This window comes from Zonotrichia leucophrys, chromosome 8, assembly GCF_028769735.1.
Source record: "Zonotrichia leucophrys gambelii isolate GWCS_2022_RI chromosome 8, RI_Zleu_2.0, whole genome shotgun sequence".
NCBI classification, from domain to species: Eukaryota; Metazoa; Chordata; class Aves; order Passeriformes; family Passerellidae; genus Zonotrichia; species Zonotrichia leucophrys.
Window position 1 is genome coordinate 20434357 of NC_088178.1, and position 22363 is coordinate 20456719.

The 22363-nt window shown below is 42.3% G+C and overlaps 1 protein-coding gene across 10 annotated transcripts in view; it reads left to right on the top strand.

Moving 5' to 3' along the window:
- Positions 1 to 22363, top strand: part of ST3GAL3 (ST3 beta-galactoside alpha-2,3-sialyltransferase 3) — a 174005-nt gene that overhangs the window by 99455 nt on the left and 52187 nt on the right. For all 10 annotated transcript variants that reach the window (XM_064719643.1, XM_064719644.1, XM_064719648.1 and 7 more), the window contains 2 exons: positions 6360 to 6454; positions 18982 to 19045. In XM_064719643.1, coding sequence (XP_064575713.1) covers positions 6360 to 6454; positions 18982 to 19045 — 159 coding nt within the window. The remainder of the gene's footprint in view (positions 1 to 6359; positions 6455 to 18981; positions 19046 to 22363) is intronic.

Genomic DNA, 22363 nt, shown 5'->3' on the forward strand with positions numbered 1-22363 from the left:
CTTCTTGTTATTTTTGTGCATGCATGTGTGTTTTCAGTCTGAAATGTTTGGAGAATCAGGAGGAAAGTGTGAGGATTTCATCAGAGCAGGCAAACTGATTTCTTTCTGTCTTTAATATTTAGTTTATCTGAAAACTTTTCCAGTCCCCTATGACTAATTGCATTATGTGGGTAAGCTGCTCAGGACACTTTGTTGGACTTTATGCATGTCAGAACACAGTCAGTGAGCAGGAGGGACTGAGCCAATGTTAAATCATTCTTTGATTTTGTGCCTTGGTGGTGCCATAAGCCCAAGACATTAATGACTGCAGAAAGGTTAAACTTTACGTGTCTTCCTGTTTATCACAAAGGTGCGGGGTACAAACAGAAAGCACTCTTGGCAGGCAGCAGGCTGGAAAATCCATGTGCTGCTTATCTGCTGTGATTGTACTGAAACTTGATTACCATATATGAAGAGAAATACTTAAGAAGTGCAAGGATTCTGAAGGGCAGCTCTTGATTTCCAGCCCAGCTGTAGCTTGGCTAGTTGGTCACCTTCTAGCAATGTTAGCCCAGTATGAAAGTGGTTTTAGATGAAACAGACATGTGCAGAACTTCAAAAGATCATCTATTTGCATTTCCCTCTAAAAGTAGGCACAGCTATGGCTAACTGTTTTTTAATAGATATAAACTTGTTAAAAATATTAGAGTCAAATCAGAAAGTGGTGTAGTTGATGTGAGTTCTGTAATCCATATCCAGACAGTAGATTTCAATGTGTAATGATCTCAAACATTTTTTTAATGATTAAGTTTTCTTTGCTGCATTTTAGGACTGGTGTTACTACTTCTCTTTACCAGGGAAGTAGATATTTTATCTTTCTCTTTTGCAGCAGCCTTGTAATATTTATCATGTACTCCTCCAGTTTTTTCTATACTAAACAAAGGTGGTTGTTTTTCTCAGCTTTCCTCAGACATCATCTTTTCTAGACCTTAGATATTTTTCAGAGTCTCCTATGGCCTTTTTTTTCAGTTCGTTCATGTTTTTCACATGAGGCCCAGAATTGGACATGGTCTTGAGTTGATGCTTTCTGATCTTAAATAAAGTATTTAACAGGTTTTACAGCTGTAATAGTTACATTTTTCATTCATGATAGGATGTTTATCTTTCCTGCAAGAGTATAATAATGTTCTTTGTATGAACCACGGCACTGAGAATGGGAGCCTTTTAAGATACATCTTGGAGCAGCTGGTCCAGCTCTAAATAGAGCAATGAGAAAATGAGAAAAGGGCTGCACTGATGAGTTTAAACAACCTACTAGGTGATGGAGAGCAGAGGGCAAGAAGGCTGAAGATGTTCCAGAGTGCCTCAAAGGTACAGAGCAATCATTCACAGGGGAGTAGGCAGGGATAACTGCTACATGGTCTGTGGGGTTTGGGTTCAGTTGATTTTACCTGCCCTTTCCTTTGCTTATGGAATAAAGCCTGTTCAAAGTAATCTTTTTGGAGTGGTGGTGACATTTACTGCAGAGCACTGTTCTGCTGTGTCATTCAGTGGTGTCAGAGTGGGGAGTGGCCACGTAGCTGAGACCTTTGCAGCCTGAAAGAGGCAGCTGCAGACCCACACAAGGGTCTGTAGGGACAGAGGGCAGGGGAGAAGATGGGTGGGGATCTGTGGCTCACACTCTCTTGTAAAGAGTTAAGTGGTCTCAAATGGCACTGGCAGGGTGCTCTGACCAGCCATGCCTCAGTGCTACGTTCTCTCTGCCATATTCTTTTATTTTAGACTTCTGCAGTTTGTTAAGATCAACTGAATTTTTGACGTGATCTCTGCTGTTAAAGATATTCTTCTTGCAGCCATCTTTTTTGGGGGGAGGGTTGTTTGCTGATATAGGAAAACTGGTTGTAGGATGGGGTTAATCATTATTAATGCAGTTTCTTAAATTTTTCAGCTCCTTGAGGAATCTTTGAGCTGCTTGGATTTTTGACAAAGGATTAATGTCAATAAGAAATGTAAAATCAGGATGTCACAAACCTCCTCATTCCTATGCTGTCACACCATGTGGCTCCCCAGAGAAGGGAGGCAAGGGAGACAGCATACTTCTAGGTCTCAGTAATGAAAAAGGAAAAGGTTAGTTTAGATTCTCTCTCTCTCCATAAATGCCTGTGTCAGGGCTAATGATTCAGCACTCAAGGGCTTCAGTTTGTATTTAATTAATAACATTGGTAGACTTTGTGCCTTCTGTCTAACCATGGATGCTTTTGATCATCGGCAAACAGAAGATAGAAGTCATGCCAGTGTAAATAAATAATTTATGTGTGGTTTAAAAAAAAGAGAGAGAAACTGTTCCTGCCCCTTTACAAATGCAGTGTGCAGGTTCTGCACAGCATTAGGTTCTAGCACTGTTTGGGCATTTTTTTTATTTCAGCTTTCAGTTTTCCAGCACTACTGATTCTCCTTAATTAAAGAATAAACAAAAGCACAGGTCAACTTAAAGGAGGATGTTTTTAAAAAACGGAATATCTGAAATATAAGCTCACAGTGGAGCTTGGTGGCTGCCTGTCTGCCTTTCTTTGGTGTCGTGGTTCCTTAGAAATGTGGTGCCATCTTCTCCTTGACTCATTCAGGAACTTGACCTTTTCTTCATCCCTCCTCGTTAAAGCCAAAGGCACATAAATCAGTTTATTTCTTTTTCTTTCTCTGAGACGTAACTTTTTATCTTCTACACATTTATGTATTAAATGCCAGGAAAGCAGCAGGTAAGGAGTAGGGAGGAGATTCTGGTCAAGATTCAATGTCTAAAGTTGTCCCATAGTTACCTTGCCTAGTGTCTGCAGGATACTTTGGGAAGTTAGTGCTGCTTATGCTGAATACTTCTGTGCTCATCAAAGAGGAGCAGCTGTGAAGTGGTCTCAGTGTCAGGGACAAAATGGAATGGCTGAAAAACTTGGCTGGGGAGCTTCTGGCAGGCTGGCTCTGCCTTCAGAAATGCTTTGGGGTCACAACTCTTCTTGTCAGGGAGGAAAGAACTGGAAATGTAATGTTTTGTCACAAAAGCCAGAGTCCTTTAGGCACAAATATATATCACATTTTTGTGTGATTATAGATTTCTGTTTAAGAAGTTTCTGGCAGAACGTTCGCTTCCTTTTGCTGTGCGTGGTGACAAATTGTTAGAGATTTTATTACTGCTTTGTATGAGGAATTCAAACTTGAGAACTGGGAGAGATTTGTTTTGTACCTCACAATTATCATGTCAAGCATTTAGTCCATTTAGATGTCATTTGTGTTTTAGCAGGGTATGCCATTCAAACTAGTGATTGTAGATGGGTGGCATTTCTCTCTCAAATTACAGAGGTCATAAGTATGTGCCACAAGCAGCCAAATTCCTCAGCTTTTCAGGGCGTCAGGTGCAATGAGGTTGCAATATGTCTGTTCTGGAATTCGGGGTGGAGTAGAGAGGAAGTGCTTAAAATTTACAACTGAAAAGTCAAAACTTTCACTTTCTGTGCTGTTTTCTGAAGGAGCACAAACCTGTTTTGGGTCTGGAGTTCTGTGGTTGCCAGTGAGGCCAACCTGCCTTTAGGCAGCTGTGACAGGCAAAATGCAGCATCCCGTACCCAGCTGCTCAGTACTTGCAGAGCTTTAACATCATTCAGAAACATTTGCCTTTTCTGTTTGACAGACTCCCATGCATTCCTTGGAATGTATTTTAGGTGCTCTGCAGAGAGCATTCCCATGGCCTGTTTGAGACAAATCCCAATATTTCCTGAAGGGTCCTGGAGTACGCCAGATGCAGTTCAGAGCTGAGACAGAACAGCCATGCTCCTGGAGAGTCTGGCAGACAGCATTTCCCTGTCACTGCTGGACATCAGCTCTGGCTAGCTCTGATTTATTGAGGTGGCAAAGCGCATGAGCCTACAGCATTCTTAATTTCTTAATATTTCCCAAACGGAATTACTTTCAAGATTTATGGGAGCAAAATATCTTCTAACTTGCTCCCTTTTTTCCCATATGGATATAATATTTCCCTAAAACTGTTCTTCCTCCTTAAATGAAGCAGAAGTATGAGTTAAAAGTCCATTTTTCTGCCCCTGTATACAGGAGTATTAAATATTACCAAATAATGGTAGCTAGTCTAAGGCTGTCATGTTCTTTGCTAGAAAAATCCCTACATTTATTTGTAGCAAATACAAAAAAAAGGCCAATGATCATTTCACCCCTTCTTTGGCATCACTTTGGTGCCCTGGTTGTCACATGCAGAAGCAATACCACAGAGCATTAGATCAGTCATGCCTTGAGCTTCAACTGATTTTGGGGACTCCCCTGTGCTCCAGGGAGTCTTAGGAGGACCTGACTTCCCTCCTGGTTTTACCAGGCACCTTTTGTAAATGGAAATCTGCATTAGGGAGAGAATTTCCTTACTCCACATCAGACTACTGTAAATTGGCTTTTCCAGATGTATCACTTGCAAACAGAGCAGTTATTTGCATGTATAAATAACACTGCTTCTGAGTTAGGCAGGTGTATGGGGAGAGCAGGGACCACTCTGTGGGACCTGGCTTCTGCTGAGAGTTCAGGGGGTGGCTGTAGAGGAAGGGCTGTGAGCATCTCTGCTGTAGCCCTTCATCTTATAAAAGTTCTTGCATTGCATGACCAACCTGCAAAGATTCCTCCTGTTGATGTTGGAAGTGGGTGGAGGTAAGTCCCTGGAGACGCCCCAGGAATCATAATAATTATATTTGGTGCCCCAAGATGTGTGAGAAAACATTGAACTAATTTGTCAGGTTATTGAAATTTTTAGGATATTTTCAGAGTAAATGTGTTACAGTTAATGCTATATTGCTCTTTATTTGTTTTAAAATAGGCCTGTGGGGTGTTCTTACTTAAAAGCTTCAGAAGCTCTAATATATCTAACATACCTCCCCCACCTTTTCCCAAAGTTATATATTCTGTATTCTCAGCTCTGGAAGAAACATTCCTTTCCTTCTAGATCAGCCATGTCATCTGTGCATCTTGCTTTTATGGTTATAGATGATCTTATTAAAGATAAGTGGATGTGTGGATAAGTGGATGTGATGAGTGGATGTGAAGCAGTATGCATGGGTGAATCTGAGACTTCTTGTTTTGTTAAATTCTCCTGGTCTCTTTCCCCTTTCCATAGATTTCTGCATTTGTGATTTACTGGGCATCTATGATAGGACTTCACTTGGACCAGTTTATAATTTAGATTTCATTCCATCCTTTCCTCACTGTGCTGCTATTTGAAATTGTTGCTCTGTACCTCGCTGTGGCATAGTGTGGGTGAGTTTATCCTAAATCAGGTGATTCAAGGGTTGTCTGACTGCAATAAGAGTTGCATGCTGAGTTCGGAAACAGCCCGAAGGGAGAGCTAAACCCATGGCTTACACCTGTCCTGTCCCATGTGTAGGTTGGCCAAGCTGGATCTATTTCAGGGGCCTGTACCTTACTCTGTGGTGGAGATGTTTTCTCTGACTCTGAACATGTAGTACATTCCTTTTCTTGGTGGGATTGACTTTGATCCAGAGCATCTCTGCTAGTGTTTTGATATGTTTGAATGAACAGATTTCTAATGGTATTAACATACTTTCTAGCATACTTGTTACACTCAGAAATGGTCCCATATGGAAGTTAATGTTTCTATATTTGCTAATTGTTTCCTTTTCTCTGGCCACTGTAGTAATTGTTTCTAGAAGAGATAAATTTTTACTAGCCGCTGTGTTTGTGTGTTGAGGGTATAATTAGGATAATGTATTTCCACAATGACATGGTTAAGAAGGACTAGGTCTCTTTTTTGTAAGGGATTCTGGATAGATTGTAACTGTTTGGTTTGGCAGGAACCTCTCTTGAATCATTTATGTGTTAATGAATGCTGAAGAAGGCACTGAATTTCCATTTCCTTTCTCTGTAAACTACAAACTGCTTCACGGTCTCCTGAACTGTTTTCTTGCCTGTGTGGTGATAGCTGCTGTGTGTGTGCACAAGTGAGGCCGAAGCAGACTCCTCACACGCTCACACAGGCAGCACGGAAACTGGCTTGGGCTCACAAAGCTGGAAGTCAAACTGCCTAAACCCTGCTTGCAATTTACACTTTATTGTAGCTAAATTAATAGCCAAACAGTATGGGGAAGTTTTAAATTCCTGAGTGGAAGTGATTGCTAGGTCCGTGACTTGAGTGATTTGAGTGGTGACACAAATTCTGGCATGTTTGTTTCACCTTTGGGTAAAAGTAAAATCTTCCACACTACTCTGTTGCCAGTGACGATGTAGAATCAGCATTTAGGTATGGATTCTCTCAACATTCCTGCAGAGGTTTATCCTTCCTAGTTCAGGAGTTAATTTTTTTCTCATTTTGGTTTTCTCAGGTTCTCGAAGCCGGCACCAATGTTCTTGGACGATTCCTTCAGGAAATGGGCACGTATCAGGGACTTTGTACCCCCCTTTGGAATTAAAGGACAAGGTATGAGAAAACTGCAGCTGTTGGAGGAGAAGGTGGTCTGCACATGCTTGCCCCATTTTCTTTTCTCTTTTGAAAACTCAGGTGGTCCTTTGGGCTCAGTTTACTTCCCCTGTTTGAGAGAACTATTGTATATGTAGTTCAGAGAAATGCAGAAGGGTTTTTACATCTGGACCATGGACCTTGGAGGCTGGCCTTAGGGAAGATGGTTTAGTACATATGGAGAGTCAGTGCAACAACAGCAATTGAGACCAACAACCACATTCTAGAAGAAGCATTTTGACATTGGCTGCCAGAAGACCTTGTAGCAGCTTTGCTGACAGCAGCAGAGGGTTCAAAGTAGTTTGAAGTGCCTTGAGCTTGACCACTGATACAAATCTTCATTTTCTTATCATAGAATTTTATAGTTGGTCTACTTATTTACTTATATAACAAGTAAGAAAAGTATGTTCAGACGCTTTGATGATAATTTTAATATGCCCTATCCTCCAGCTGGAGCGAGGCAGAAGGGGCTGTGTCTCAGGTGTGCTGTGGAAAGCAGGAGTTGTGGCTGGTGGATGAGATGGGAGCCAGTAGCCCACTCAGAAGATGGTCTGTTTTGGGGTGCCAAGCTCATACTTGTCCCACATGTGCAATCACAGCCTTTCTGTCCAAGTGGTGGTGGAGCAGAAGGCTTGTGCTCTCTGCAGTGATTTACTGCAGACTATCTGAGGTCCTGTGTATTTAATAAGTTTTTGTGGCATTACATCAACTTGGATTTTTTTTTTCCACTGACAAACTCAAGATTACAGATAATCCTGTAGGAATTTAAATACCTGGTGGAGAAAAAACTGCAAGCACAGAAAGCTTGGCTCTGTGTCTCTCCCTGGAAGCAGGTGTGGTAGTTATGGAATAATCTTTGATCAAATCAAAGGCTCTGCTGACAAATTGCTTTTGGCTTGCATCAGTTCCCTTCTTTGTTTTGTCCATTCCTTGTCCAGTCAGTCTTTTGCAGCTCAATAGGAAGCTAATTACTGTCCTCTAAATCAGGCAGCAGGGTTTGCAGCACAGAACTAACAGTGGCAGCACAAGTGGGAGGATGCTGTGACCACAGCAGGGCTTGTCCCCTTCTAACCATCACACACGGTATACAAAGCTAGGGCAAGATGCCTGGCCAGTGTGGAGGTAGGATTTACAGGTTACATGTGATGTCAGCTAGACCTAATAAAAATCATTCCATTAAACTGAATCCAAATAGAGAAATCCACCAAAAGAGAATGACAGAATGGCTCTGGCAGCCTTCTCTCTGGGTTTGTTGCCAGCTTGTATCACCACTGCAATGTTATGTAAATCTGGTGTTTTATATTGGATTTCCTCAGTTAAAAAGAGAAATGAGAAATTGCCATTATTTAAATGGCTGTGAGCTGAAGCCATGGGACGGAAACCGTTGAATAGGTTATTTTTTTAACACCCTCCTGGGACTGAATTTTGTGCCAAGTTTCAGTCTGGAGCAAGTTCTGTGTGTGGGAGGGTTGAATTATAAATCTGTGTAGCCCCGGATTTCTAATGGCCCCGCTGACAGCCTGTGAGTCCTAGCGATGCGAATGGCGCCCTTTCATGTTACACATCACTTGGAATTCTTGCATCAGTCTTTTCTGGCTGTCCCATGGGATGCATTTGGGCTCAGACAACTGATTGGATGATGGAATCAGCACCTCATTAGGGCTTTCAGTCAGGGCCATCTAATGATATCCAAACAAATGATCCAGGCAGGCAGCGTGGAGCTCAGTCACGTGCTGGTGCAAGGTGAAGACTGTCAAACTGGGATGTGCATGGGTAAAGGAGTAGTCAGGGTGGCTGAGCAAGTGTAGAGAGATGTGGCTGCGTTGAAACAGACGGGGCAGGAGCTCTGCTCTGTGTGTTAGGCAGCCCCATGGCACCGTCAGCTGGGATTTCCGATGTGCACCACACTGGGAAAGGTGCTTGGTGTTCATAAACACCGACTGCAGCTGAGATGGCAATGGGAAGACCTTGCTGAGAACTGTGGTGAATATCACCTGCTGTTCTTAAGTCACTGTGATCCATTCCAAGTGCAAAATGGCTTTTTGTTTGTTTGGGTCTTTTTGGTTTTTTCATGTTTGAAATACATCTACAGGACGAACTCACTTTCAGTGATGCTGCATGTTCCAAGGAACTTCTAGAAACTAATCTGTGGTAGCTTGAAAATGCTACAGTTATGAAACCAAGGGATTAATGGTAGCTTGGAAGATAATCCACCATTTCTACTTTCTTTTGTTAAAGTTTCTATTCTTACCTAAGTTTTGCTTTGCTTTGTCTCTGAAAAAAAAAGCTGAATTAAGTCCTTTTTTATCCATCACTTTGTGTTTACTGGTTCAAGAAAGGACAGTTCCAAGATTGCTAGAATGAGTCTTGCAATATTTAGGAGAAGGCAGCTTTTGAGGAGTATTGTCTACTGGGCTGCACTAATTTGGAATAACATCTCTATAAATTACATGTAAAAGAATAGAAATGGCTCAGAAATTTTCAGGGCAGGACTACTGCTCTTTAAAGGTTATCATATCAAAGAGAAGGCAGTATGCTGATCATTTTGACACAGTCCATCAGAGATTTTCATTTTCTTTGATGAGAATCTGATTGTAAAGACAGCTCTCCTATCTCCAGATGCTTAAAAGTACTCAGTACAACATAGAAAGTTTAACAGTGCTTCTTTGTGAAAGATTTCTTGCTCCTTCACTCCAGTGGTTATTTTCTGATTTGGCCATCAGCCCAGGCAAGGAGGTTTTATGGACAGAGTGCTCCATTCTTGGCAAGAGCATTTGTGTGTAGAAGCCCTCAAGGTGAATAGGGTCCTGAATATGAAAGTTTTTAGACTTTCCCTGAATGCTGCTGGTTGTGAAATGGGCTATTGCAGTAGGAATACTGCACATCCTGTGTCAAATGGGAAACTGCTGCTATTGTCAGTTAACAGCCTTAGTGATTACTTGCATTCTGTGAAAGAGGCACAGAATAAGCAGGTGGCAACCCTGCTGCTTTCTGAGATGAGGTGTGTGTTATGAAGTCTTGATCCAACTCTCTTTGAACAGTGGTTCTGAGAGTCCTCAATTAGTTATTAGAAATAGATGAAGAGGAACTGAAGAGCAGCTGTTGCACCTTTTTCTTAACCTCTCTTAAATGGGTAGAGTTTTAATAAATGTTGTAGTTGTTGACTCTGTTCACCAAAGATCTGGACCAAGGATTGGTTCTAATTACTTGATCACAATGCCCAGGAACCTGGGACAAAAGCAGAGGTGAGAGCTGTCAGGAATGTTGGAGCTGATCCAGCAGTTTGAAGATGTTGTTGCATTCATCATAGGTGTCTGTAGCCCTTGTGGAAACTCTGTTTCCTCCGTGTGCAGAGAATAGGGGAAATAATAGGTATGAGGAGGTGTGATTATGTTTGGGCGCCTTAAATGGTCACTACCAGTACCTAGTTTGGCCATTCATGTAACAGTGGCTCTAGCTTTTGCCCAGTGACTTCTGCAGCTGGCTGTGAACCCGTGAGATTATATTTCAGAATCTGGATCAAGATTTTTAAATGAGGAATGCCCATGTTGACAAACAGGCCAATGTCATGTTTGACTGCACTTACTTTTAGAAACTGAGATTGTCTGCCACATCAAACTTGTTGTCCCCTACTGTGGGATTTGACAGAGTCTGGAAACGGGATGGGCCACTCCAAGTGCTTGGAAACGATGACTCCATCTCTATTAATAAATAAAGTGGTTGTCCTGTGGTCGTGAACGCTGTTGAGCTCATTGTTCAAACAGATTAACTCCCTGCCCCCCACAAAAATAGAGTGGCTATGTCCAGGCTTCCTATCAAGAAAGGTCACTGGCCTGTATTAGCCTGTGAATGCGTGAGAATTGTAGAGGAGGATGTTTGTTGGCCCTGGTGAGCACATCTGGGACTGTGCTAACACTTTGTTAGTGTGGACTCGAGCAGGACCGTGCAGGACCATGCCCTGCTGCCAGTTTGTTTGCTGGTGTGGTTTGTTTGCTGGTGTGTTTATAGCCAAAGTGAGGAACATGATGAAATTGGTCAACTCTCACAGTTGTCAAGAAGATCAAACTGCAACAAGATGTTGGAACTCTAAAAGCTCCAAATGTCAAGGGTTCCTGTGGGGGACAGCTCCAGCTGCCGAGCACCCTCCTGTGTGTCCCAGGCTATTGTTTTGGCATTAACTTGGATGTTGGAGTGCCTCCCATATTTCACCATTTGTAAGAGTATAATTTGCTTGTAGGAATTCTTTCCCAGCACCCACCAAGTCTGTTGTTGCAACTTTTTTCAGTCAAGAGCAAGGAGACTGCAGCAATCTTGGGCTCTTGAACAAGTCACATGGAGTTTTTTTTAAATCTAAATTGAAATTTCTTCTTTTGGATTTGCACCTTTTTCTAGCAGTGCTCCTATCAGTGTAATTATGGAGGTATGAATATGCCCATGCTGTCCACATAGTTGCAGAGATTCTCTACCATGTGCACTGCTCTCAGGGTTAAATTTGTCAATGAAGAAGCAATGGAAAAATTGCTTATAGTGTTAGTAAGATTATTAATCCCAGAGGGCCTCCTCCCCAAATTTACCTCTGTAGCTAAAGCAAAAGGAAAGAGTTATTTGGAGAAAGGCAACAAACAAGACTGAAGAAATACCTGACTATTAATAGCATTTCTCAGTACATGTGGTTTGAAGAATATAAAAGGCTTTCAGAAGGAGTAGCTAGTATCTGGCAATCTCTCTGTGTAATGAGGACGGGAGAGTTGCTGCAATTTTTTGGTTTTTTAACTTAAGTGAAAACATATGGCACAGCATACACTAAAAAACTAAACAGACGTGATCAGTGTAATATCCCTTCCATGCATTTAGTCAGTAATTGTGTCACTGCTTAGCAGTAATTGCATGTCTTCACTTCCACCTTTGTTCCTGCTCAGTTGTTTTGGGCAGAGAGGTTGCTTTGTTGGCCCTGAATCAATTTGTCTTTGAAGGTGATAGTGACTTCTTAGGGACTGGTTCTGTTGTCACCATCTCAGAATTTCCCTCCCATCAAGACACTAGGAAGCAATTTCTTCCCCATGATGATAAGAGAATATTAAGAACATGTTTGAAATGTTACAGTTTTATCAAATATAATTTAAACGACTGGCCAGGAGACTTTGTATTTTCACTTGATACTGGAGGGATGTCTGGAACTGGTGATACATTCAGTGACAAAGGAATTAAGTCTTTGTCCAGACCACCAATGCTAATGGTTGTATTGTGCAATGATTAACTGTTCTTGTACTTGGTTTTATTTGGATGTTTTCTTTTGTGTCAGTGCTCCTGGGAAAAGCCATGGTTCAGTGCTGCTCAGCAGTTGTTCAGTAGTCTCATGGGGCGGAGGTCATTCATCTCCAGTGAAAATGTTGAGTTTTCAGGCCTGCAAAAGTTGGCATATCACAATGTTATTGGGAGAAAATCTCCTCTCTTTCCGTGCATGCTCCTTCATAGCTTTTTCTTTTCCATTGGCTTTCTTGGCATGAGCAATACTTAATCTCTGAGAAAACATATGCAGTTGGACATGACAATTTACAGCTGATTCAAGGAAAAAAAAAACATTAGAAAACTAGGACTTTTCTAACCTAATCTTCTTGCTCTTTGTAGAGACTGGAGTACCATATGCAGTAGTCTTCCCTGCATTTGACTAGGTCTGAACGAGGCATTTTATGCTTTAATTCTCCAACTTTATCCTCATTTTGTTAGTGGTACTCTGTTGTACAGATGATTTTCCTCCTATAAGCATTCTTTTGTTCTTCATGTCTTATTCCCCTAACAAAAAAGCAGAAGAGCAAGCATGTACAGAAGAGCCATTAGTTCTGTTCATAGTTGGTATTAACAAGGTTGTTTTTTCTTCCTGAGTTGGAGGCACATTTCTGAACTAGATTCCAGTAGAATTTTGCATTTGACCAAAATTGGTAATAGTGGCCATTATCACGTGGGAATATAGATATAAAAATGTTGATGTTTCTCCAGGGAATTTAGCAGATTTTATAGCCTAAAGAAATTAAATGAGTGATGTGAAGAGGAAAAAAAATTGAAAGTTTCAGATGAGGTAGAGGGTTGACTTCTCATTACTGAATAGAACTTTAAAGGGAAATTATGTTGTGAATTTTGAAATTAAATCCCTTCTCATTCTTGAGCTCTCATGATGAAAGTACAACAGTGCAGTCCCTTATTTCAATCAAAACTGATGCTTTACTGTTGAGTGTGCCTAAAAAATAGTCCTGCTCCCAACTCATTGAGAAGGGAGATGCAAACCTTTGTAAGGTTTCATTTAATTGGATGATTCCATATTGGAGTTCTTCACAGAAGTCTTGAATTGCAGTGGAAACACAGATATGATATTATTCCTCTTTTCTATCTCCTGAAGAGAAGAGCAGATACTCTCTGGCTGTTGTGTTTTGAAGTGCCATTTATTAATGCTGCTACAAGGGTCAGAAGAATTAGGAATCACTGCAGTGGTTACTGAGATGTTTGGCCTTGAAGATATTGCCTGGCCACCTGTGAAGGGTCATCAAAAATGTAGAGCCCTCTATAACAACTGTATTTATTTTCCTGCTTGTCTTTAACCAGCACACTGTGAATCTTTCAAGGACTGTTTTTATTTGGCGTGAATTTGCCTCTTTCTATGGACTTGATTACTTCCTGTGCATTGAACTCAAGTTTAGATAAAAATTCTTAATGCATGGTTATTGCAAAATGTTGCCCATTTTTTTTCATAATTGTTTTTTAAATTAATATTCCAACTTTCCAAGCCCTGGGATTATGTTGGGAATAAAGCTTGTATTCTGAGAAAACAATCTCTTAGTTGTGAAGAAAAGCTTGGAAAAAAAAATCCCCGAAGGCTCCAAAACGTCAATGTAAATGAAGAGTCTAAATGTTATGTATTTTATTTATATCTTGTTATAAAAATAGGCCTTAAGGGCTTTAATGGAGCTTACGTTTAATGCATGCCAGGTTCTTCTAAAATTGCTAGGGAGGATACCATGCACATTCAGTCTTTTTTTTTTTCTTTTGCTTTGTGTCTAGGCAACAGTACATGCCTCTTGTCCTAATGCCATTAAAAATCATCAATGGAGATCTTGTGAGGCGTGGCAGTTTTAAGTCCTGCTGTTAGTAAAGTGTGTCTCCAGCAAACCACCTAAATCTGGTACAGCTAGTGACCTCATGAAACCACTCTCTTGTATTTACACACGAGTTTTGACCTGGGGACAGATTCCTCAGTTTGTAGTTAGCTGTTTTTGAGAGCCAGTTCACATGTTTGCAATGCACTGCTAAATTCTGGAATTCTTCATAGCTGCTTTTCCCTGCATTGACCTCCTAAAGTCAGTTGATCAATAATAAAAGAAGTGGTGCAGGGAATTTCAGACACATTGTGATACCTGTTGTAACCACTGGATTCCCAGCTTCACAAAGGTATGAATGATGTTGGCTGTCTACAGCTGGACATGGTGTTTCTGGGAGAGAGAGTAGAACCTTTCTGGGAGAGAGAGTGGTGAGACTTGGGTCCATGGCCTTGTGCTGGGCACCAGGGAGGAAAATCACAGCATGGTTCAGGATGGAAGGGACCACGCTGGGTCATCTGAGCCAACCTCCCTGCTCAAGCAGGGTCATCTCAAATCACATTGCACAGGATTGTGTCCAGATGGCTCTGGGATACCCCCAGTGAGGGAGATCCCACACCCCCTCTGACAGCCTGTCCAGTGCTCAGGCACCTGCACATTAAAGAAGTTCTTTCCCATGTTCAGGTCAAACCTGTGCATCAGTTTCTGCCTGTTTCCTCCTGTACCATTGCTTGGCACCACTGAGCAGAGCCTGGTCTGTCCTCTGGCACCTCCCCTCAGATAGTAACAGATATTGATTAGGTCCCTTCTCAGTCTTCTCTTTTCACCTCTGAACAGCCCAGCATTTCCTCATAAGGGAGATGCTCCAGTCCCTTCATCATCTTTGTTGCCCTCCCCTGGACCTGCTCCAGGAGCTCCATATTTCCTGTCCTGAGGAGCCCAGGACTGACACAGCATTCCAGATGTGCCTCACCAGGGTTAAGTGGAGTGGAAGAATCACCTCCCTTGACCTGCTGTAAAGATCATTCCAAAGATGTGAAAACTTTTCTGTTAAAGGTCATTCCTCAGCTCCCATATGAAGCAAGATCTTAAGGTAAAAAAATGTTGAAGGAAGAATTTTATACAGAGCTGAACTTTTGGGTAGTATATTGAAAAAAGTGTATGCACTGGCTTGTGCTAAGAACTTGTTTGTAAATACTGTGATTTGTTTAATCCATAGCATTGGTAGTGTTTAGCTTACTCTCCCCACAAAGCTGACACACACGTGGCATTCTGTTGTGGTGGGACGGGGACCCATGTGCAGTCTCCTGGCAGACTGCACAGGATGTCAGTCGGCCTCACTTGGGTCAGGCCATTCCCAAAAGCTGGATCTGGTGCCCAGGACCTGCAGCAGTGCTGGCTGGAAGGGTGGCAGCTGTGTGACCACCAGGGGAGATGGGCACTGGCCCTGGCTCCCAGGGTAGACACAGAGCCCTGCAGCAGCACGCTGTCCCCTGGCCCTGGGGCAGGACATTCACACCTTACTGCAGCCACCAGGAGCATGTGGGTGTGCTGCGTTTTGAGGAAGGTGGCTGGTATACACAACTTGAAAAATTACAGCCTCTTCTCTTGGCCACTTGAGAGTGCACAAACATCCCAGTCTGCCTGCTTTCAAAGCAGGCAGAAGGTAGACCCTGTGAGATGCCTGCAGTAAGCCCTGTGGACTGGAAAGGCCTCCCATCTTTTTTTGGTGATACAAGCAAGAAGTTTCTGCCTTAGAAACAACAATTTTAAGTGTTGTTGACATTTACAGTGAAGGTCTCCTCCATTCCTTTACATAAATAACAGAGAAAAAGGCTAGAATTGAGACTTAGGCTGATTCTCACTGTGTGGTCACTGTCTGCCTAATTTCTAACTATTTAGTTTTTCCGAATGTCTGAAAATTTCAGGGTTGACCTGAAGTCAATATGTACGGTGTTCAGACAAATCATGCAGTACCGAGCTGCCTTTAGAATCTTCTGATGTTGTAAGGCAAAGTTGATAGAATATGTCAAGATAACTCAGGATTCTTAGATAAATGTAGTTGACTCCTCCTCTAGATGGGAGAAAAATGTGCAGAGGCTTCTTGCTTTGTTTTTATAGTAAGAGTGCATGCATAGTGGTTGATAGATGAATGGGTTAAATAATCTCCCACTCTCCCCAGTGAACTAAATTCTCCATGACAAAAAAAATATATATAATAAACAGGCTATGGCTGCAGAAAACTGTTCTATATTGCTTGCCCTGCTGATGCTTGTGTAGACAACTTGGCCTTTCTTTTGTCCTTGCACAATTTCTTTCAGTCACTGACTTCCAGGCAGTGGCTGTGCACAAATCCTGCTTCTTGAAGCAGGAAGGAATTTTTCTTTGTAGTATTTGTTACGTGTACTTGCACTTGCATTATTTTCACTCAGTACATAGGTGTCTAAGGCAGACTGTGTTCATCACCCCTTCAGTTTGTTACCCTGGAGAGAGCATGTCTCATCAATTGACTTTGCATAATGCAGCTGCTTTCCTGGTGCCCAATTTTCTTTAGTCACAGCCTGGAGGTGAGCCCTGATATCGGGTACTTGTGATAGTCTTTGCAGTGGGTGATTGCAGGTGATCCTCCACCTTGCCCCAGCTGTATTGAAAGATCCTGCCAGTGGTTCCTTATTGTTCCTAACTGCTTTGTGGTCTTGTGCAAGATTGCAGGTCAGCCACAGCAGCATCTGGTGATCCTTCAAACCTTTCCCCAGGAAAATGCAGAAAATGCAGTAACTCCTTCTGGAGGAGGTCTTGTCTTTCCATCCTTGTGCCAGCATCAAGGTTCAAGTGCAAGTGCCCACTTTAGCAACAGTGCAGTAGAGTTCCAGCTCAACCAGAAGGATCTAGTGCCTGCCCCAGCCATTATCTTTTCCTGGCTTGTAGCTCCTGCTTCTGCCTTCCAAAAAGAGGGCTAGACCAGATGACCTTAGTGCCACTTTCATTCCTGATGTGGGTGAGCACTTGACAGTGAAGTACTTTGTCTTTTATTGAGCTTCGTTTGGCAATTTCGAATAGTAACACTGAAATTTGTGCAGCTTCCAAAACTTTTGGATGCCATGTATTGTTGGACTGTGGAGTCTGCTAAAGAGCTATTTTCTATTTGTCCCTTCATAATCTGTACTGAATGCTCGAAATTGTTGGGTTTTGTTTTTGTTTGGGAAGCACCCCCATTCCAAATGCTGCCATATCCACTCCCAAAGTTGTTTTATTTCATTTCTGAGCAATCACTGAGAAGGCATTGCTAATTATCTTGCAGGATGAGTAAACCAGAACCATTTGAGTGCATCACTCAACTCTATTCTTTTAATGTTTTTTCTAAAATAGTCCATGGGATGCTCTCCAAGTAGTGCAGGGTGTAACTTGTGGGTGATAGAGCAAACCTGGCATAACAAAAGCTTGGTAGATGGGAGGTTGCAGCCCTTGACATGCAATCCTTTGATGTCTTCTCTGAGAATGTGGGAAAAAAAAAATCAGTAAATATGCTGTCCAGCAAAAGCCAAGGTGTGAAGCAGGCCAAGGAGAGGACTGTGGCATGATGCCATTAGAGGTCACAGCAACCTACTGCTTTTAGGGCAGATTTAGGGGAATAGCATTCCTGTTGGGAGGGGAAGCCTACTGCCCATGCATCAGAAGAAATTCTTGAGATGAAGGAGAACTAAACACCACTATTTTGTTATCAAAGTTGCTTTTACCCTTATAAATTGCCTCGTCCCTTGCTCCACTCCAAGCTATGATCTGAAGGTAATCACACTCCCCAGCTTGTAATGGTTGGCAGGTGCTGTCAGTGCTGCCATATCAAAAACTCTCCCAAATCTCAAAGTATTTGTCAGAGTTTTCTGTTTATCACCTTTGTGTGTCTGGCCAGCTTGTTGTCAGGTTCAAAACTCTTTGGCACATGGGCTGCCTTGAGCTCCTGTGTTTATCCCACACATTTGTCCTGTTGCTGCTGAGGAAGGGCACAGTGGAAAAGAACAGAATCTCCCCTAACTGTGCTGATTGCAGTAATTCATGTTTGTCAGGAAAGCTGTTTAAGATTGAGGTGCAAAATCACTTGTTGTCAGTTTTCTTAATGTTTCTGTACCATTTTTAGTCTTTCATAAAGAAATGAGACTTATTTGTTCATTTTGACTGATGTTTCACAAGAATTCTTGAATTAGTTGATAGATTTGAGAATATTAGAATATTTGCTGTCTCCCAAGCAAAAATGGAAGGAGACTAATCTTTCACAATCTTTCCCAATATAGATAAAGCTCAGAAAAGCCATATTCAGAATTGCAAAGGGAAGTGATTGAATGTCCATATGGATCCAGGAGAATTCTGAGCTCATGGAATAGAAATCATTGCAAGTTACTAGATATAAGGAATCTATGTCTGATATCTGAAATCCCTGATTTGAAAACAGTTAAAGAGCAGTAGAGAATTTCAGGGAAGTAGATCTGTTTGCTTTGGTTTTGTTCTCCTCTTAGACATATGCTTAAAACCACAGGTAGAATCAGGGTTTGGAGGCAGATGGATTTTTTGTCGAACCCAGTACAGACATTCTGAAGTTACTGGTACATTTGTAAATACAGACGAGCCAGAGCCTTACTGCTTCTTGGCCCTGGTTTGGTCATGGTAAAGGAGTTTGGATCTCCATGGGGGAGAGAGGTGGAAAAATTAGGGACAAATGAAAAATCTAGAGGGAAGCAGACTCTAAAGTTTCCATAGCCAATAGAATTATATATATGTAATCACTGTGCTTCTGCAACTTAATGCATTTAATTTGTGTGTGTACCTAAGCTTGCATAACTTACATCCTCTGGTTGCTTCAGCTTTTGCAGGGTATCAGCATAGGCTGCAGTTCCGTGGGAATTTCTTTACGCAATTATGGTACTTTAATTGAAGAAAGACAGACTGAGGAACCTAAACTGAAAGTAACCCACAGAATAAAAAGCATCCGTTTTAGCCTGGTTCTGTTTCTGCATCCAGTTCAACACTCAGCCACATAAAAGCTTTTCTGAAGGCCAGCAGTGACAGTGATGCTGGCCTTTTCATGTCTGAAGTGTTTGTGAGACTGTCATCCTAGGGCAGGGGATTTGAAATCACTGCTATAAAATGTACGGTGCGTGTTTCCTGTGACACTCTCCGTGCAAGGCAATTGCACACTGCATCAAAATTTGGCACATAACGTGGCTTTGCAGGCTGTGTGTGAAGGTCATTGTCCAGAGAAAATAGGAATATTCAGCTTAGTGTTCCTTCCTAATGAGAACCTTTCAGTTCCTTCAAGTAACTGCTTCAGGTGCTTTACTCCACATTGTTCCTCATTTCCGTTAGAAGTCAGAACTTGTTCCTAATGTCTTCTTCCTTTCTCCCCAGATAATCTGATCAAAGCCATCCTGTCAGCAACCAAAGATTATCGTCTAACTCCAGCTCTTGACAGGTAAGATGAGACCTTCAGAAGAGAAGGAGTAGAAGTGATTCTTTTCCATATGTCTTAAATAAATTTTGTTAGACATATTTTGCCAGAAATGATTGCCAGTACATTTGAATATGGATGAGTAAGTCAGGAGCTGAAAACTGAGTCCTCTTTAGAGTAAATCTGCAGACTCTGGAGACCTCTGTCAAGTCAAACATAAGTAGAAAAAAGCATTTAGCTTTTGACTATTTCCTACTCATTTGTTTCATATGTTGTTCCAAGACATCCTCTTTCCCTGTTTTCAAATAGGTAAGTAGCAGGTTTTCAATAAACACTTTGCTCTTTTCCAGCCTTTCTGAAAGAGCAACAAAATCACAAAGAACTTTAGAAGGAAAGAAAGGACTGGCTTATTTCAACAATGTTTTGCATTAATACCTCACTCTCAGAGTAGGAATGTTTGGTTTTGTTGGCCAAGCCTGTGCTAGGATGAACAGGATAGCAGTCTCCTGGGTCCTGTGATATTTGAATTGATGCCTTTAGAAGAAGATCCTTTGATTCTTCAATTCTGTTGTAGAGGTTGTTTCTGAAACTCACTGGCATGTTTACAATCAGCTTCCCAGTGATAGTCCTTTAGTCCTTCCTGTCCTTGCTTTTCTGTCATTCCTTCCATTTTTCCTGCAGGTTTGGTTTAGTGCCGCCTCCCAGATTAGGGATAGTTTTTTTCAGAAGCTGTCAGAGGTTTTTACTCTGGGACTTGAGCTCTTTTCCAAGTCCTGGTAATACATCTTTCCAGTGGTACTTAACCCAGGCTGACAACACAGTTCCTGCTTTCTAAACACATGGGTTTTATTTCCTGGCCCAGGTCCCCTTCTGCCCACTTTTGGTGACAAAGTTCATAAGCTTAACCAGTCTTTCTGTAGGTCCCTGCATCTCTCATGCTGATTTGTAGAGCTTGCCTGCTGTAGTTGGGAGTTACTCTCTGTGTGAAAGCTTATTCTTAATCTTGCACAGTCTATGTGTTAATTTAGGTTTCTTTGAAGTTTGCCTTGCCTCACAGCAGTGCCAGATAGGGTTACCCTTCAGACTTTGGATTAATTTGAGAAATTATGTCCAGAAGGTAAAACCATTTTACAAACGACCTTCTTAGAGATTTTGCGCACAAGTGAGTCTCACCCATCTGGGGTTTATCTCAGTTCTGGTTGGAGACTTAAGATTTTAATCTGTTGAAAAATCCACATATAGACTCTTTCAGAAGGTTGCTCATATGAAATTAGTGTTAATTACAGAGGGCAGGTGGAAGATTCTTGCAGGGAAGGTTAATGTAGTTGTGACCCTTGCTGCTCACCTGTTTTTGAGGAGTAAAATGTTTCAGGCTTTTTAAAAGTAATTTTGCAGGAGATCCCAAAGCATAATGACTCTGGCATGAGCTGCTCACCTTGGTTTGTGTTCTTTTTAATGAGTTTGGTGCAGAGGTAGGAAAGATCTTAAGTCTCATAAAATGTATGCAAAATCCATGAGATACCAAGTGCAAATGAGACCTCAGGAACAGGCTAGACATTTATTTCTCTGGTTTTGCGGCAACAAGGCTTGGTGGTGTGTAAACACACAGATATCTTGGGGCAGTACTGCTTCCTTGGGAATTGTGATAAATCCCTATCAGTGGATGTTGGTTGTGTAGTACATATGCATCACAATCCAATAGCTCCCAAAGCCCTTCCAAGTGAGCCGGTCTTAGGAAGGATAAAAACAGAAGTGCTTATGAGAGAAAGGGACTCAAGGAGGCTTGGAATAGCAAGCTAGAAAGTAAGAGCCTAAAGGAGGAGGTGGATGAAGCTGCAACAGAGGAGTTTTATTAGGAGAAAGAGCTTGAGAACTGAAGGAGGTGTTAAGTCTGCCATAGTGCTGCTCTGGCAAACCAGCTTGGTGAGCAGGGCACAGATGAAGACTTGAGTATCATTCCTAGAAATATTCTTCAGTTGTAGTCATAACTGAATTCCAGTGCCGCCAGCAATGGGTATCTGCCATTTTGGGTTCCTAAAAAGCTGGTGGAGAAGACTGGTGGATGAAGGCTAGCTCCTTTCTCATCTTGTCTCAAGCTCCAAGCACATCCTAAGAGTTCCCCTCCATGGCAGCACCAGTGTGCCTGGGGCAGAGCCTTGGTTTTAGCTACCCCCTTCCTGCTCACTGGTCAAGGAGAAAGTCCAACCTCTCCCCTTTGCTCAACACCTTGAAGCAACTGGAGAAAACCTGACTTAGAGAACCTTGAAAGGTCCCTTCCAACCCAAACCATTTTTGGTTCTAGAGAGAGAACCATTCTAGAGAGAGAGCCATTCTTGGTTCTCATGATAGAGAACTGAGAAAATGTCCTATTGTGGAAGAATTAGATAAGAGACACAAGTCAAGTCTGTGAGGTTCAAGGGGTTGGGCTTGGGAGACCTTGTGAACCCTTCCACTTGTAGGCTCTCTGAAGTCCAGTGGGCTGATTCGAGAAGCAGGAAAAATGCTCCAGGTTCATCTTCTTTTCAGAATGGAGTTACACCAACATTTTCTCTGTTGGCAAGCCTAAGAAGCCATATTTGCTACTGCTGCTGCCCTTGTCCTTGTGCTGCTGCTATTGTTTAAAAGGGGACTTCAAAGCAGATCAGCGAAATGATTCCAGTTCAGGAGCTTTTCTCTCAACCCAGGTCATTCCAGTGACTTCATTTCCAGAGTCCCCTCCCACTGAAGAGTTGTGTGGGCACAGAGCTGAAACAGCAGCAGGAGAGGCAGAGGCTGGGATGGGTGGGGAGGGTGAGCACTGCCCAGCCCATTGGAGTAAATGTTCGTGTAACTATACACTGAAGGCAGCTTTCCCAGGGGAAGGGTGGGAGAGGCAGGAAAGGTGAGGTCAGAGCAGTGCGTGAGATCACAGAAAGGAAGGAGAGGATTAGAGTTGTGTGGTGGAGGATCTCTACACCAAGCCTTTGGTCTTGTTCCTATCCAAGCTTCTCCATTTCTGCCCTCCTTCACAAAGCTGGTTCTTGAGAAGTTGCATTCACTTGCCTCTCATAAGCCCTGGAAATGAACTTTGTTTGATTATTCCTGTGCTAAAGGGCATCCTGGTGCACCTTTCCTGACACAATGTACTGACATGGTGCTGAAATGAGGCAAACGTGATCCTTCCAGGTATGTGTGCACTTTTCATCATCCCACAGCAGCTTTGCCAGCTCACTTCCACTAATCCCTCCATTGTGTTGTAGCTAGCAGCAGCTGGAGGGCATGTGCACAAAGGCTGTGGTTCACACCTGTAACACAGTGTGCATGGTGCCCTGCTTTCTCCATGACTCCTTATTACAGCACCGT